At 36.2% G+C, this 14,870-nt stretch overlaps 1 protein-coding gene across 8 annotated transcripts; it reads right to left on the bottom strand.

Annotated features, from left to right (window-relative positions):
- Positions 1–626: 626 nt before the first annotated feature.
- Positions 627–13,105, bottom strand: LOC18422359 (uncharacterized). Of its 8 annotated transcripts, none has more exons than XR_966519.3 (6): positions 12,506–13,105; positions 4,050–4,100; positions 2,175–2,308; positions 1,976–2,067; positions 1,134–1,390; positions 627–848 (listed from the first exon to the last, which is right to left on the bottom strand). XR_966519.3 is itself a non-coding variant. In XM_011623493.3 (5 exons), the coding sequence occupies exons 1-5, from the start codon at positions 12,791–12,793 to the stop codon at positions 1,206–1,208; spliced, it is 750 nt and encodes a 249-aa protein (XP_011621795.1). In that variant the 5' UTR covers positions 12,794–13,105; the 3' UTR covers positions 1,019–1,205. The 8 variants fall into 8 exon arrangements, 4 of the variants coding, with proteins under 4 accessions (XP_011621795.1, XP_020521612.1, XP_088722007.1 ...); XR_966520.3 differs by having other exon boundaries at positions 1,134–1,379; XR_016054959.1 differs by lacking the exon at positions 2,175–2,308.
- Between the last annotated feature and the right edge of the window lie 1,765 nt (positions 13,106–14,870).

The raw sequence follows: 14,870 nt of genomic DNA, 5'->3' as shown, positions 1-14,870 counted from the left end.
ATTTAAAAAAACCGGGTTGGATCCGGATTTAGATCCGAGTCAAATCTAGATGGAATCCACCTGCACCCAAATCCGATCCAAATTTTAATTCGAATCTGATTTTTGGATCCAAATCCAAATTTTAGGTCCAAACCCAGATCCAAATAGGGCTCAAAATCCAGGTTTTGGATCCGCATTGAGTCAATTAGCAAGGATTTGTCATGCAGAACATGAGAATGAATAGTTATGAAGTGTGGATGTACACGTTGACTAATTAGCTTTAGACCAGATCTCCACGCGACCCAAAATCAAATTAACATGAAAGCATTTCCTACGCCACTGATCTATGGTACATTATACACCACGAGGCAAGAGAACATCCACCGTCCGTTGCCTCAAATGCTTTAGGAAAACCATACGCGTGCAATAACCCAGAGACAAGGTTAGTCGCCCTGTCTGTCATGAGTAATGAACGATGGATGCCCTCATGGGGTGGAATGCCTTCCACCAATCCAAAAAACCCAAGAGCATCATTGTCAAATACAACTAAAATTATAGACACCCCCTCGCACCTCTAACTTAGAAGCACGAACCTGTGTAAGTAAGAGAGAGAGAGAGAGAAGATATTCTATTACAAGGAGAAAGGGTGGGGCTAAAAAATTATGTCACAAACGCAGCAGGATATTCTATTACAAGGAGAGGATGGCACTAAAAAACTATATAATGTATGTAACACACACACACAAAGGTGATAAGACAATCTATTACAAGGAGATAGGATGGGGCTGAAAAGATCTATGACAGTAAGTCATTCCATTGTGACATAAATCAAACCAAAGCCAGCCATAGTGGAAGTTGCAGAAGGAGACCTGAGATTCAAAAAGTTGATGCATGTTTCACAATGAGCAAAGAATGTATGGAAAAAGAATCCTAAATACTACTCCAGTGATCAAATATCATTAAGAGCGCGTAATCTCAAATCTATCAAATAAAAAGACCTCATCTACCTACACCAAAACAAAGTAGGCACATGACCACATTGGAAATAAAAATCGATATCATGGAAGTTGGCATCATTATATGCACCAATAACACAAAGGAACATTCTTAGAATATGGAGAAAGTTATATGCAAATGAAAGTGCCAAAGCTTACTAATGCTGTGGTCATGGTAGCCATTGGGTTCAATAAAGGTCACTGGTTTTTCTTTTTCGAGACGTCCATCTTTCACTGACGCTTTTGCCTTGCTGCAGCCCAATATTTCATGGCCAAACCAGATAACCTGCTCAAAGTACCCAGACTTTGCAGAATTGCACGGCCCATGGAAACAGCCTCACGTAGGCTTCTTGCCATTCTTGATGTCACTGGTCTCGACCCCTCGGCCCGTACCATCATTGTTTCCTGCACCATTGCTAATCGAGTGAAGAGGTAAAACCCACCACTCAAAAACACCCAAGTGAAACCAAGTTAACTGACAGTTTTTATTAGTTATTCAAGGATTTCTGTTATGATACCCTCAATAAGGTAATTTCTGATGGTTTACCCAATACTTTTAGGACACTTAATGCCCTCACTTCCTAAGCACAAAATCCTTTATGTGACAAGGAGTTGCACCGTCAGGGAGGGAAACAAAATTGCTAGTCAAACCTAAGGGTGATTCTATATTTGGGAGGGTATGAAAACGCGCACATGATGTTTGGAAGGGTATGGCAACATGCACATGGGACATTTAACACTTACCGACAATTAAAGATAATTGGAATTAACTTTTTCTGATGATTTTTCATTCCACACCAATTTTTTCATTATACACCTATTGCATGTCATAAGGTGTAGTTTATGAATGTACTATAACTAATAAGGTGAAAAGTCAAACGTCCAGAAAATGTTGAGTAGGTTAACCACATTCTCCATATAGAGGATATCATAACAAATCCCATTAATTGGTAAAAGATAGATATTGGTGAAGCAAAAACTTAAAAACCACACAAGCCAACCTGTTGCATTTATATTGGTTAGGTGTCGTATACCATCCTCGGCCACACGAACTGCTCGAGTGGAACTTCGGACTCCTCTTGTTATCTCTTGCCTGGACAAAAATTCATGGGTTTCCAGAAACTATGAAGCAAAATTCTCAATCAAAAAGCAAGTTAAATATCAAAACGTAGGTAAGATGGGCAAAAATGAAATGCAGACCCTAAATCACTAAGCTCCATGGTTAGGTCACTGATCTCCATGCCAGACAATCTAACAGCAGCCATTGTATCAGGAAGTTCTTCCCTTGTGACATCCAAGAGCTTTTCAAGTGATTCAGCAGCCTTCTTGAAAGCCTTGGCAATTATTTTAAGGATTCATAAGAAAGGTGCATCTACGATTTGAAAATGTGGATCTAGCATAAAAAATAAAGAAATGTACAAATATGTGAAAGAAGAAACCCTTCCAGATTAATATCCATTGCCATATAATGCTCCTATAATAACAATAATAATAATAAAATCAGAGGCCAGAAATGGCCACCCAATTTTTTAATTAACCACCCACTGTTTTTGTTATGCCGCCCAAATGATAGGTGGAAGTATTTTGTTTGCCACCCAGTGTTTGGAGGATTATTTGAAAAATTGAGTGGCCGAGTATTACCCCTAAAAATACACAAAATAGGTGATGAATATCCCTTATGCGTTACACCACCAATTTCTCAAAAAGACGAATATATCCTGTCAGATGGGTACGTGCAGGGCTAGCCACAAGCAATTTCACTTATAATTTGCAGACCATGGTTCAGAATTTTTTCCTCATTACCAGTTTTGGAAACATGGCAGGGGTTTTTCCAAGGACCGGAGATGAATGTCCAGATTTCATACCGGATTAAACCAAATTTGTGCTTATATGAAATGCAAGGAGAAGTGCAGTCAAAGGAATTCTTCCAGACTCTGAAGGAAACTTCTATGGAAGTTACTTAAAATGTCGGAAGAAACAAAAAGCTACGGCTAGAAAATAGATACAAGAGAATTTCTTAGTAATGCACCGTTTCAGTGAGCTACATGTCTTAAAAATTATCACTACTTCTACAATTTTTCCTGAAGGCAGAAACCAAATCTAAGAAATACTTGCTAAAACGTTATGATTTACATATACTTTTGATGAGGACATCCACAGAAAGCAGAGACAGAAACCGTGAACCAAAAGGAAAGGGGTATCTACATAGCAAGCTGGCAAGATTAGGGCACTCAAAGATCAGTGCAATCATAAGGTCAGAAAGGAGAGAGGATGCAAGCATAAGGTGGGAAAGCACCAACAAATGCATCCAAAAATGTTTCAAGAGATAAAAGCGGCAATCAAAGAGGAGACGGGGCTAATTCAAGGCACCAAAAGGTTTAAGGAAGCAGCAACTATTCTGGATGTGAAGAAAATCAGGGCAAAACCATTTATAGTAGGACATTTGAAGTGATAAAGTCTGGAGTCAGCAAGGGTGGTTAGATAAATTATTTGGGGGATACTTATTTGGAGAAAATTTGATTAAATTATAGCATCTAGGCTTGTGAACGGAGGCAGTGGATTGGCACTGGTCTAGAATGGTAGATGGATGTGTTTCAATTATGAATCCAGTGGTGCTCCTTCCATAAGTTCTTTAGAAATCTCTTTCTAAGAAGGGGTTGAGCACAAGAAGGGTAGGCTAGGATGGCAGATTCATGCCACAGAAGACTGATGTTTGAGTAGGTGAAAATCCTAAAGAAATGTAGCCCCATAGCCATCTCATTTCAAAATGCTCTTAGGAAAGCCCATAAGGAGATAGATCTTTAGGCCAAATTAGGGATTTCTCCAAGGGAACTTGGCAATTGGGACTGCTTCCTATCCTCTTAAATCAGCCTTTACATTTTCAATGTTACTTAAAGTTTTTCAAGAGAGCAGTAATAGCACCCTACCAAGAAATAAAGAAAAAAAAAAAAAAGAACAAATTTATCAACTTATGTTGTCAAAGTAAAGATATGTAAATCATTTCAATAGAAATACTTAAATCGATTTACAGTTCTACATTTGTTAATGATAGAAAAGACATTAATGAGTACACACCAAAATGGTTGGAATCGCGGAGAAAAATAGCCATGATGCAGAAATAGCTACCTGCAAAAATATTTACGCCATAACTTAAAACAGTAAACAATAATAAGAAACTAAGTAAAGCAGAATCTGAAACAAGTTGAACTATGATAAGAACGTTCTCAAGAGGAAGTATGCCACAACATACATTAGAGGGTCCATTGACTAATAAGCACTAGATCATGGTATCAAAAAGAAAAAAAGAAGGTACGAGATCATAGAATTCAAAAAGCAAGAGAAGAGACCACTATTGTTTGATAATTCAACACTGATATTTGCTTATGAAATACATAGTCCAGGACCTCAGGGGCAATTATAATACTAAAGAAAATATTAAAGAATCAACAAATGAAACGCAAGTAGAAAGAAATCAGGAATCCTCTTATTCCCTTATATTCAGAGCAACAAATGTAAAAAGAACTTACTTAATCCAGTCTGTCATATTGTCCCTTTAGATCCACATGTTGGGCAACTTATCTGCCACTAATTTAGTTTCCATAATTCTAATAGCAAGGGTTTGTATTCGAACCCCACATAGCCTCAATCTCAAAAAATGTGCACATTAAGCCCAAGACTATAAAATTCGTGGTTTATAGTCCAGTCATCAATATTAGTACAAGAGATCATGTTATGATGCCTCACTCCATACTCTAGTTCAAAAGATTCTATGATGTGCTATAGATTTACATTTCATTTCTTCACTCCAAATTGTGTCATCCATTCTTTGCTACCATTTCTATCATCCCTTCCCCTCCAACTGTGGTGCTAATGGGTCCAGATCTAGATAAAAGAACAAATAAATTTTATTATAAATATTTTATGATACACAAACAATGATGCATATATACATACATATTATATATTGCCGACCATGACCCGCACTTAACCTGACCCAAGATGGACCCAGACCCAGACCCAGACCTGTCCCAGGTCAGATCGAGGTCATAAGAACTAGGACCCGACACACCAGGTCCAATATTTGGGTCCAGACATGGACCCAGACCCAGACCCAGACCCAAACCTGTCCCAGGTCAGATCGAGGTCATAAGAACTAGGACCCGACACACCAGGTCCAATATTTGGGTCCAGACATGGACCCGTGTCAGGTCGAACGGATGTGATTGCCACCCATAGCCTCCAAGTATATCATATCCCGTCTTCTTGTCTCTTTCTCTATCGTTGACTCATTTTCCTTGGTAATATGTTGACTGAGTGCTTCTTGTCTACATATCATATTGTTTGTCTGTCATACTCCGCGTGGCACACCATTCCCCTTCATCAATGTTGTTACCTATATCACCTTGTGTTATTGATGTATTAGTGCACTATTCTGATGCATCAATCTATGCATGATGGTAGCATAGAAATCTTCTTGTTTGTATACTATCCCGTTTTAGCACTACTTTTTGCATTGCACTATGCTACAAGTTCATTAATTTTGACATGTGCAATATTCTTGTCATAGCATACTCGTCTGGTACTACACTTTGGACAATTTCTTGTTTTACAAAAGGTTTTGGGCACTACAAGGAAATTTTTTATTATGTACCGTATTGTTTGTGTGCTTCATGCAATTGACCTACCTGTTTGGTGGTATATCGTTGGGCTGCTTCTATTTAAACCCTCTTGCAGTTGACATTTTGAATGAGGCAAACTTGGCCCAAAACAATTGGGACTTGAATCCCACCATTTACCTAAACAATCATATTCAAAGTTTGAATGGTCTATTGGGCAATGTGGATTTGTTGCTGCATCTCTCAAGTTTGAACGAACCAATGGCATCCTCATATCCAAGGTTGGGTTTATTCCAGCCAATGAGATGCCTTAAACATTCGTGTTGGTTGACTACTACCATTCCCATTAGCCAAAAGATTTTAGTTCCCGAAAATACTCTTCTAATGATTCGTTTTTTCATTTTGTAGGCAACATGTAACCGAGATTAATGACTGAAGAAACTTCGCTTCTCTATCACAGAGCATATAGCCATGGATCTATGTGTGTTCTTCTAATGACCACAGAGAGAGAGAGAGATCATGCAATCAAATAAGGACATGTACAAAAGTTATAGACATATCTACCTAATAATAATCATGAAATTTACCAAATTTATGGGACCTCACGTATTCATAGTTAATCATCTGAACACTTGAAAAGGAGCATTAGGAGCATTTATGCAACGGCATCTATTAGGATTCACTAAAAGGAGTTGCAGAGAGATGTGAGAATGAACAATCGAGTAGATTGAAGATGTTGCCACCATTCCTTATCATCCTGGGAGACACAGCATCCTCTCTCGATCTCTCGATCTCTCTCTCTAAAAATTTCACTCTCTACAAGAGTTCGATAATCAAATGCTCTGTCTATAACAGTAGATAAATCAAATGTTCTCTCTCTTTAAGTATATAGATGCTTCCCATTCGTACAACTGAAAATTCTGATGAGAGAGCTTATGCAGAGAGTTCCCCCTTTTCCCACACATACCACCTACCAGCCACCCACTCCCTCCCTCACACCTCCACAGTCTCCGCCATCTTCTCCTCCCCAAGCCCCTTCCCTACTCCCACCTTCCTTGCCTCTATCACCAGTTGCAATCGAGAAAGACAAACCCCAGCTGAGCCCTTGCCCCCAAAATCTATCCAGTCCCACCCCCTTGCATGAGGACCCACAAAAACATGACCATGGGTACAGATCTGAGCTTTCTTAGAGGTGGCTAGTTCACAAACTTTTCCCCTATGTTTTAGTGAAGATCCCTCAGAACAGGTCGGCCACTGTTTTTGTTGGGGGATTGGGGCGGAGGGGGGGGGCAGTGAAGGTGGGTTGAGAAAAGTGTGGTGTGGGGTTGTCAATTATGGAATCTAACTTCTTATAAACTAAAATTCACATGTTTAAAAATATAAACAGTAAAATTGCCAAATTTTGACACCCATCAGCCGTTTAAGCGAAAATACAAAGTTACATAACTTTAAACTGTAAAATTGCACCAAACTTTGACATAAATGTACATCCATAAGCATTTCAAACATTACTTCAAACTTGAAAGTTTAAAAGCTCAAGTGTTACATTATAATTTTTTTATTTTGCACTATCAAGTAGAAACATAGCCAAAATATTTAAAAATATGTTATAATCACAAAAGTAGCAAGCAAATCCTTAAAAAGTACAATATAAAATAAAATAAAATCATAAATAAATAAAACAAAACTTAAGAAGTTTCACCATAAATGTGATGCCAAACTTCAAATATAAACACAAGAAAATTAACTAAAAAAACATAACATAATATAATGCTCATAAAAAAATGAGACTCTAAATATAAGCGTTTAAATCTACTAACATTTTCAAACCCAATTAAAGTAGGCTTCACTCGCTTACTTTGGGATGCCAAAACCTCTCCTCTTTTGCATCCTCTTTGGTTCCAAAAGACCCATGTCCAATTCCTTTCAATTTCATAAGAAATCAAAAACTTTGGGTCCAAAATCGATTTTCAAAAGAACTTTGACAAAAAAAAAAAATGTGTTTTTGGGAGGAAAATCTCTCTCACTAGGGGTTTTGGGGGCCAAAATACACCCCATGACCTATTTTCCACTTCAAAAAAATTATTAAAAATCCCTTTTGGGTGTTGCCATTTTTGGCTCTCTGAAAGGGCTCAGGGCAGGCGCCCAGGCGGTAGGAGCTAGGCGGGCGACTGGCCTATTGCCACACCAAGGGCCATATAGTCCCCAGTAGGGACGGTGAGGCCTAGCCACCCAGGCGCTGGGCGGGCAATTTTTTTTACATTGCCCACCCCCACAACCCCACACCCACCCACACACACACACACCCCTAAAACTAATGGACGGCAAGGTACTCATACTACTTGACAAAAATGAAGTCTCTCAGACAATGGAGTTCAAGAACGGTATCATGGGTCTTTTCGCCGGATCGTAACCATACATGGGCTATGCAATGCAAAATTCAGATAAATATGGAAGATTTGGGGAAATTTACTAATCATTCTAAAATGAAATAAACACATAGTCTTCATATTACAGCTCGAAGAAGACATGAAGAAGGTACTTAGAGGGGGACCCTGTTAATTGCAGTAAAACACATGATACTACAACCCTGGATTGGGAGGCATCTACCCGAAATCCCATTCTTTCTTACTATTCCACTATGGGTAAGATTTCCTAACCTCCCGGGCTATTGCAGGTCCTAATAATCTCTTGGATGAAGTAGCTGGATAGTGCCATGTAGGCTCGCCATCAACTGGATTCGGCTTGAGTATGGAAGCAAAAAGCTAATCCACCAAAGGAACTAGAGATTGACACACGATTAGGTGAGACTTTCAGTCAAAACTAGAGTACAAAGGAGATTTCCAAGCCCTTTGGCCCTGGTTCAGAGTCGAGTCGAGCAATGAAGAGCCAAAACAGTATAATGGAGAAAAATGAACCTAAAGCAAATGGGAAACAATCTAAAACTCAAAAAGATTAAACCAAACAGACCAGTTTCTAAAAAAAATGCAAGAATTAAGAGCGATTCTTTAGGTCTGATTCTCACCCCAAAGTGGAAAGCTCTCTTCTATCCTCTTCCTCATGCTCACGATTTCAAGTGCTTAAAGACAAATTTGATGAAGAAACTGACTCATCACAAAGAGAAGGAAAGAATAAGGAGAAATGACATCCACTCTAGAGAGAGAAGCAAATTTTCTCCATGATGCCTTAAGTTTTTCCAGCAAATAGAGGCAAAAATCCAAAGGGCTACTAGAGAAATGAAAGTTTCTCTGGTCACATATATCAAAAAATATATCACCTACAAAACCAAAAGAGGTGGTGAAGAGCTAGGAAAAAATTTCAACAAATCACCAATATCTCGCGGATGAAAAATGAAACACCCGGGAGAGTGCTTTCCGTTGACTGAAACTTTTGGACAAACAGGGAGAGAAAAAGCAGTCAGGCAACTGATGTTCATGGCAACTCGTTGGCTAGAACAAATCGAATCCTCGATATGGACATGTCATTGACTCATTCACACTTGAGAGGTGCAACAGCATATCCCACCTCTCATTGGATCATTGAAACTTTGAAAATTAACTGTGTAAGCAAAAAAACACCACCAAATCTCAATCTGGCCAAGCATGCATCACTCCAAATGCCAATCCAACAATATAAAACCAAACAGGTAGGTCAACTGCATCAAGCGCATGAACACTGTGCTATACAATTAGAAATTTTCCAATGGTGCCCAAACTTCCTGCAAATCAAGAGTCCAAAAGTGTTGCACCAGACAAGTATGTTGCATAGACAAAAAGTGCATAAAGCAAAATTAATGCACAGTTAGCATGGTTCATTGCAAAAGTAGCACCCAAACATGACAGTACAGATAAAGAAAAAGCATAAAAAACTATGCCATCAAAATGCACAGTACACCAGAACTATATGATAGCACACCAATAATACAAAGTGATACAAGTTGCGACATTGATGAAGAATAGTGAGCTACATAGTGTAAATAAACTAAAAACAAATATAGTTTGCAGACAAAAAACTTTGACTTAATATGCTATCAAAACAAAAGAATGAGTCAAGGACAAAGAAAAAGACGAGAAGAAAGGGATATAAATGGAGGGAAATACGACGCAAATTTGTACCAGGAAGACATGAAGATTTTCTTTAAAAAAACCAAAAAAAAACACTGATGAATTGGCTAGCAAGCCTAGCTTCAATGGCTAGAAGCCAGGGAAACTATGTTTCTAAACAATAACTTGAACCAAAACCTTAACCGCCATACAGAGACTTTATTTAGACGTCCTAATCCTAATTCTAATGTTAATTAGAACTCATAATTAAAATTGACTCGTAAATTTTCTCCTTGACGAAATAAATTATGACAAACTCGTCATAAAAATAATCCTGACTTAGCATGGCCACAACTTTTCGCTCCAATATCGAAATGGTTATTATAACCCCATTTGGATAATGGCAGTGAAAGCTCTATAACGTCCAAATTGGTACATGATTTTTACCCAGCAAAATAGGCTGAAAAACTCCTCTGAAGGCCTGAACATCATCCCTGAACTTTGTTGTGCGATACTGAACTTTTTTGGGAGTTCTTCCAACCAAATTGCTCGAGGCTCTCGTTTACAAGCATATTCACAACTGAACCATCACACTCAAAGCCTTTTTCGCATTGTTGAAGAATGGGTGGCAGAATTGGGAGCAAAGAAATGATATGTAAATTAATAGCACACAATTGAATCTCTTACATTAGAGTTAGGCATCACGATAGGATCTCTTCACGCATACAATTGGACAATAAAATGCAGAATTTTAGTCTAACGCCCAATGTACACAATTGGTTTTCATACATCGATAATAACTTCAAAAATAAAGATATCGTCAAACCTATACCAAGTTTGCTTATCCTTCCCGTGCTATACATTCTCTTGGGAAATCCCAATGAAGGACTTCTAGTATTTCCATATTACCATCCATTTATATTTGAAATTTCTCACATTTTATCAAGCATGATTTCAACTTAAGGGAAAAACAGCATTTGTGATGTAACCATCATACGAAATTTCTCTCTTTTTTTGGTTTTGAAAGGGGGTAGGTCAAATGGTATTCAAACCTTATATGTTGTGACGCTGGTTTTGAAGGGGGGTAGGTCGAATGGTATTCAAACCTTATATGTTGTGACGCAGGCCTCATGCCCAAACCACCAGGCCAAGTTCCCAAACCCCACCTTTGCATTCTCTTAAGAGTGGTGAAATTGTTGATTCTTTAAAGTCAGTGTTGATTGATTTCTTTAATGAAACCATCGCATGATGCAGATTTAAGTGTTTCTACATGGTTTGTATCTTGAAAACATTAAAGAACATAAATATAATTATAGAAATTCAAACAAAATAAATAAATGTGAAATACACTCATATGTAGACTGCAGAGATTGAAACAGCACTAGCCATTTCAATAATAACAACAAAATTTATTAGATTTCAATCAGGAGAATTATTTAATCAAAGTATCAAACATTCATTGAAATAATAGAAAAGGAATAGTGTGGCCTAGGTAGTGGCAAGACCAGGGAACAAAAGAACTTTTCAGACAGAAAAAAGGAGGTACCCTTTCTTCCACTTTTGAAATACATGTTTCCAATTGTCATTTGTTATATAACTTTAGTTTGATTGCTGATAAAATTCGAATGACAATCGTCTTTTATTTTGTGCTGAGTTCCAATATAAAATAATGGGAGTGCATCATCACCCCTCCCCCCGTCTTTTGTTGTGCTTCACCTTGTCCATCGCGAAGACATTTCCTTTTCCTTGAAAAATGATGTTAAAAATCTGACAGTCCATCTTATCAAAAAAAGAAAAAAAAAATCTGAAAGTCTTTGGGAGAGAGTAGTGCATAGATGAAAAGGAAAATAGGTCCTTGTCAAATTAATTTACAATTAATTTACGTTTGAAACAAATAAGTTGTTCACTACAAAAATGGCCTTGCAGGTATGCAGGACAAGTCTGTATTGGTTAAATTTATTTTCCATCGATTTTGACCTTTTCTTTTAGCTTTTTTATGGCAAACCATGCATAGTAGGCTAATGATGAAATCACTAACAACTCCTAACCTAAATTGCAGTGTTGCCAGTGCTGTATGAGTCTCTTTGGTTAAGTTATGGAAGGAGCTACAAAGATAATTAATGCCACAACACAAGAAAATAGCAACTACTGTGGAGGATCGGAATCATGGGACGGGGCCAGGACTCTCAATATCTTCCTTTCTCAAAAGGAAGATATTGTAAATAGTGGCACTGCCATCATTTTCTATTTTTTTACACAAATTTCACTCAAGTTCTATTATCTTAGAGCAATTATTTGTTCATCATGGCCGTGCGCCAATAGAAACCAGGGGAGAAGTTTCCAATGATTTAATTGGAGTGCATGAACCAGAAATATTCTCAATGGCATCCCGTGAAATTCATTGATGCAATAAGTCTTGGCCTACAAAAATGAACTTAAAAACCTCGTTCAGTCTCTGAATTTCCACTAGATCCAAAAAAAAAAACTACTCGAATGAACAACGATGCCACGAACAAATCATAATGAAAAAACACAACTAAAACAAGAGAATGACAAAATTAGAATTAATGAAAATACAATTGACCAAAGTTTAATTAGTCAAGGTTCCCAACAGTAAAAACCAAGCAATCAACTATAAACTAATCAGTTCTCTTAAAAATACCCGAATAACAAACTCATCAAGCATGAACTTCTCTTAGACTAGTCTTCAGATATATTCAAACTAAAAACAATAAAATGAGATTCAACCAGGCCGAAACAATCTGTTACTCCCATCCAATGCCAAAAATGAGAGGTGCAAAAAATTAATAATAGTAATGAAAAGAATTCTTCAAAAAATTCAGCAAAAAATCCTGAAAAACCGAAAGCTCACCGCACAGGCAATAACATTCAACATCAAAATGTGGCGTTGGTTCAGACTCCACTGAGAGGGTGCTACCATTGGAGGAGAAGCCCGAACAGATGAAGTGAAGGTCATGGGACGAGACGCATGGGCTCTCAGAGAAAGAGAGGAATCATCGACTCTCAGAGGGAGAGAAAAGCGAGGAGTAGCTACTGATATAGGCATTCTCAAACTAAAAACCTTTGAATTGCAAAGTAATTGGAGTTTCACAGGGCTTAAGACCTGCAAAACTGTAGTGGGAAGCGTGGAAGAATCCATTGAAAGAACTTCAAATGGCAGCAGATTTAGGGCTCAGGCATGGCAGGAGCCATTGAAAGAGCTCCAAATAACACAGTGAAATTAGGGCTATACACGGCTTGGGTCCTGCACAACCCTAGCATGGAAATAGTGCGGTTGATTTGGGACCTGCGCATTTGAAGCGGGTAGCGAAACTCAGAAGTAAGGAACAAAGGCTCCAGTTGGCGCCTCGCGCAGTGGATCGGGCTTACGTTATCCTGTCCATTAAAAAACGGATCGGTCCTCGACAGCACTCCATTTTGATCGGTGAATCGACTTATTGGATCGAGAATCGGTGGTATTAGTCGGATTCGGTTTTAAAAAAGTTTTCAAAAAAGTATTAAAAATTATTATAAATATTATTTTTTAATAATGCAATAAAAAACAAAGGTACTACATTAATAATTTTATTTTTTACATTAATATACGAATATTGAAAAGTTTTTCTCTATATGAAGATTCACACAAAATATTTATTAAAATCTAACTAAATACAATATTATACATTGAAATTAAAATTATTAGTTTGTATTTTATTATTTTATCATCATTTTACTATACAAATAAAAATAAATTTGATATTTGTCTTATAATATCATCTAACTTAAAAATCTAATTTACAACTATAATAAAAAATTATACATTACATAATCTATAATACAAATAAAATAATAAATAAAATATAAGATTTGATTATCATTGTAATTAGTATAATTATTAATTAAAATATTATAATAAATGTGATTCAAAAATAAAGGTATGACCCTCATAAATAAATAAATCCAATGTATAATAATTAGTGTTGATAGAAATATAGAATTTAATAATATAAATTTGTAATTATATTTTAATAAAATTAAAAAAAAATAAAGAAATTCATATGTAGGATATTTCATAAAGCAACTTCAAATAAATTCTAAAGTGGTATAAGCTAGTGTTATTTTTCTCTCTTAAAATATCTCATAAACTAATATATTTTTTAATGTTCAATAAACCAGTATTAGTATCGAATCGGGTGATTAAAAGAATCCTATATTGCCAAAATAGTAATAGCTCCATAAACTAGGTTTTTTTTAATGGTTATGAATATGGGATTATTTTAGTCATTGCATAGAAACCCGATCCGACGATTAAAATAAAACTATTTCGTAGCCATTAAATGATGGACACGATTTCTATCCAACCAGCCCACATATTGTAGAAATGAGGGTTTGGCAATAAATATATTTTTTAAATATAATTTTATCCTAATTTTTAGATAATATATAATCTTTTACATGGAGATCATGAAAAAAAAAATTGAAAAGTAGAAATAATAATTATATTAAGAAAAACATTTGGATCGTTAGTTACACTTATTTTTAGATGGACCACCTATTTGTATCCATCTTTAAGATAGATGCTTTATACCTCTGGACCGCATATTGTAGAAATACGGTCCAGCTCGCATGAAACAATTTTATTTTAAAAAAGGTTGCAGTTTGTATAGAGCCTAGGCTCTAAACAATCAAATTAGAGCCTAAAAAGTGTGGTTTGAATCTTGAAAATATTTGTAATAGCCTTAAAATATATTTTTTATATTTATTTATAAAATTTAAACCTTCAAAAATAGTGTAGATCGACAAATCTATAACTTGAAAGTCTTAAAAATTGACGGCCCAAAAATGCGTTACAAAGTATATTATTTTCAAGACTTGAAATCTCTTTTTTTTTATGTCCATGCATCTTGATGCCGAGAGGATCGATTTGAAGATATTTGGACACCTCTTCTAATGAAAGTTTTGAGGTAGGCTCAAATTTGATTGTTTAAAGCCTCGGCTCTATATAAACTTTTCCCTTACAAAAATATTGTGTATAAATACAAGCAAAAATAATACATTACATAATTTATATTGTAAATAAATTAATAAATATAATACCAGATTTGGGTGTATAATTATTATTTATAATAAACATGATTCAAGAATTTCTATATAACTACTTGATACATTTCAAAATTATATCAGTTTTTTATTGTTGTATAAAATAATTTATTGTAATAAGAACAAATTAATAAACT

This window comes from Amborella trichopoda, chromosome 4, assembly GCF_054954075.1.
Source record: "Amborella trichopoda isolate Santa Cruz 75 chromosome 4, AtrichopodaSantaCruz75HAP2 v2.0, whole genome shotgun sequence".
In the NCBI taxonomy this organism is placed as follows: Eukaryota; Viridiplantae; Streptophyta; class Magnoliopsida; order Amborellales; family Amborellaceae; genus Amborella; species Amborella trichopoda.
This window is presented reverse-complemented; position numbering and strand designations above follow the sequence as displayed.

Bases quoted from the DNA above. Each gene is read 5' to 3' on its own strand.
- LOC18422359 (XM_011623493.3), bottom strand. From the start codon at position 12,793: ATGGATTCTTCCACGCTTCCCACTACAGTTTTGCAGGTCTTAAGCCCT. The intron at 4,101-12,505 runs GTGAGCTTTCGG...ATATTTTTGCAG, and splicing joins TGAATGTTATTGCCTGTGCG to GTAGCTATTTCTGCATCATG. The intron at 2,068-2,174 runs GTCTGCATTTCA...ATTTTTGTCCAG, and splicing joins ATGGAGCTTAGTGATTTAGG to GCAAGAGATAACAAGAGGAG.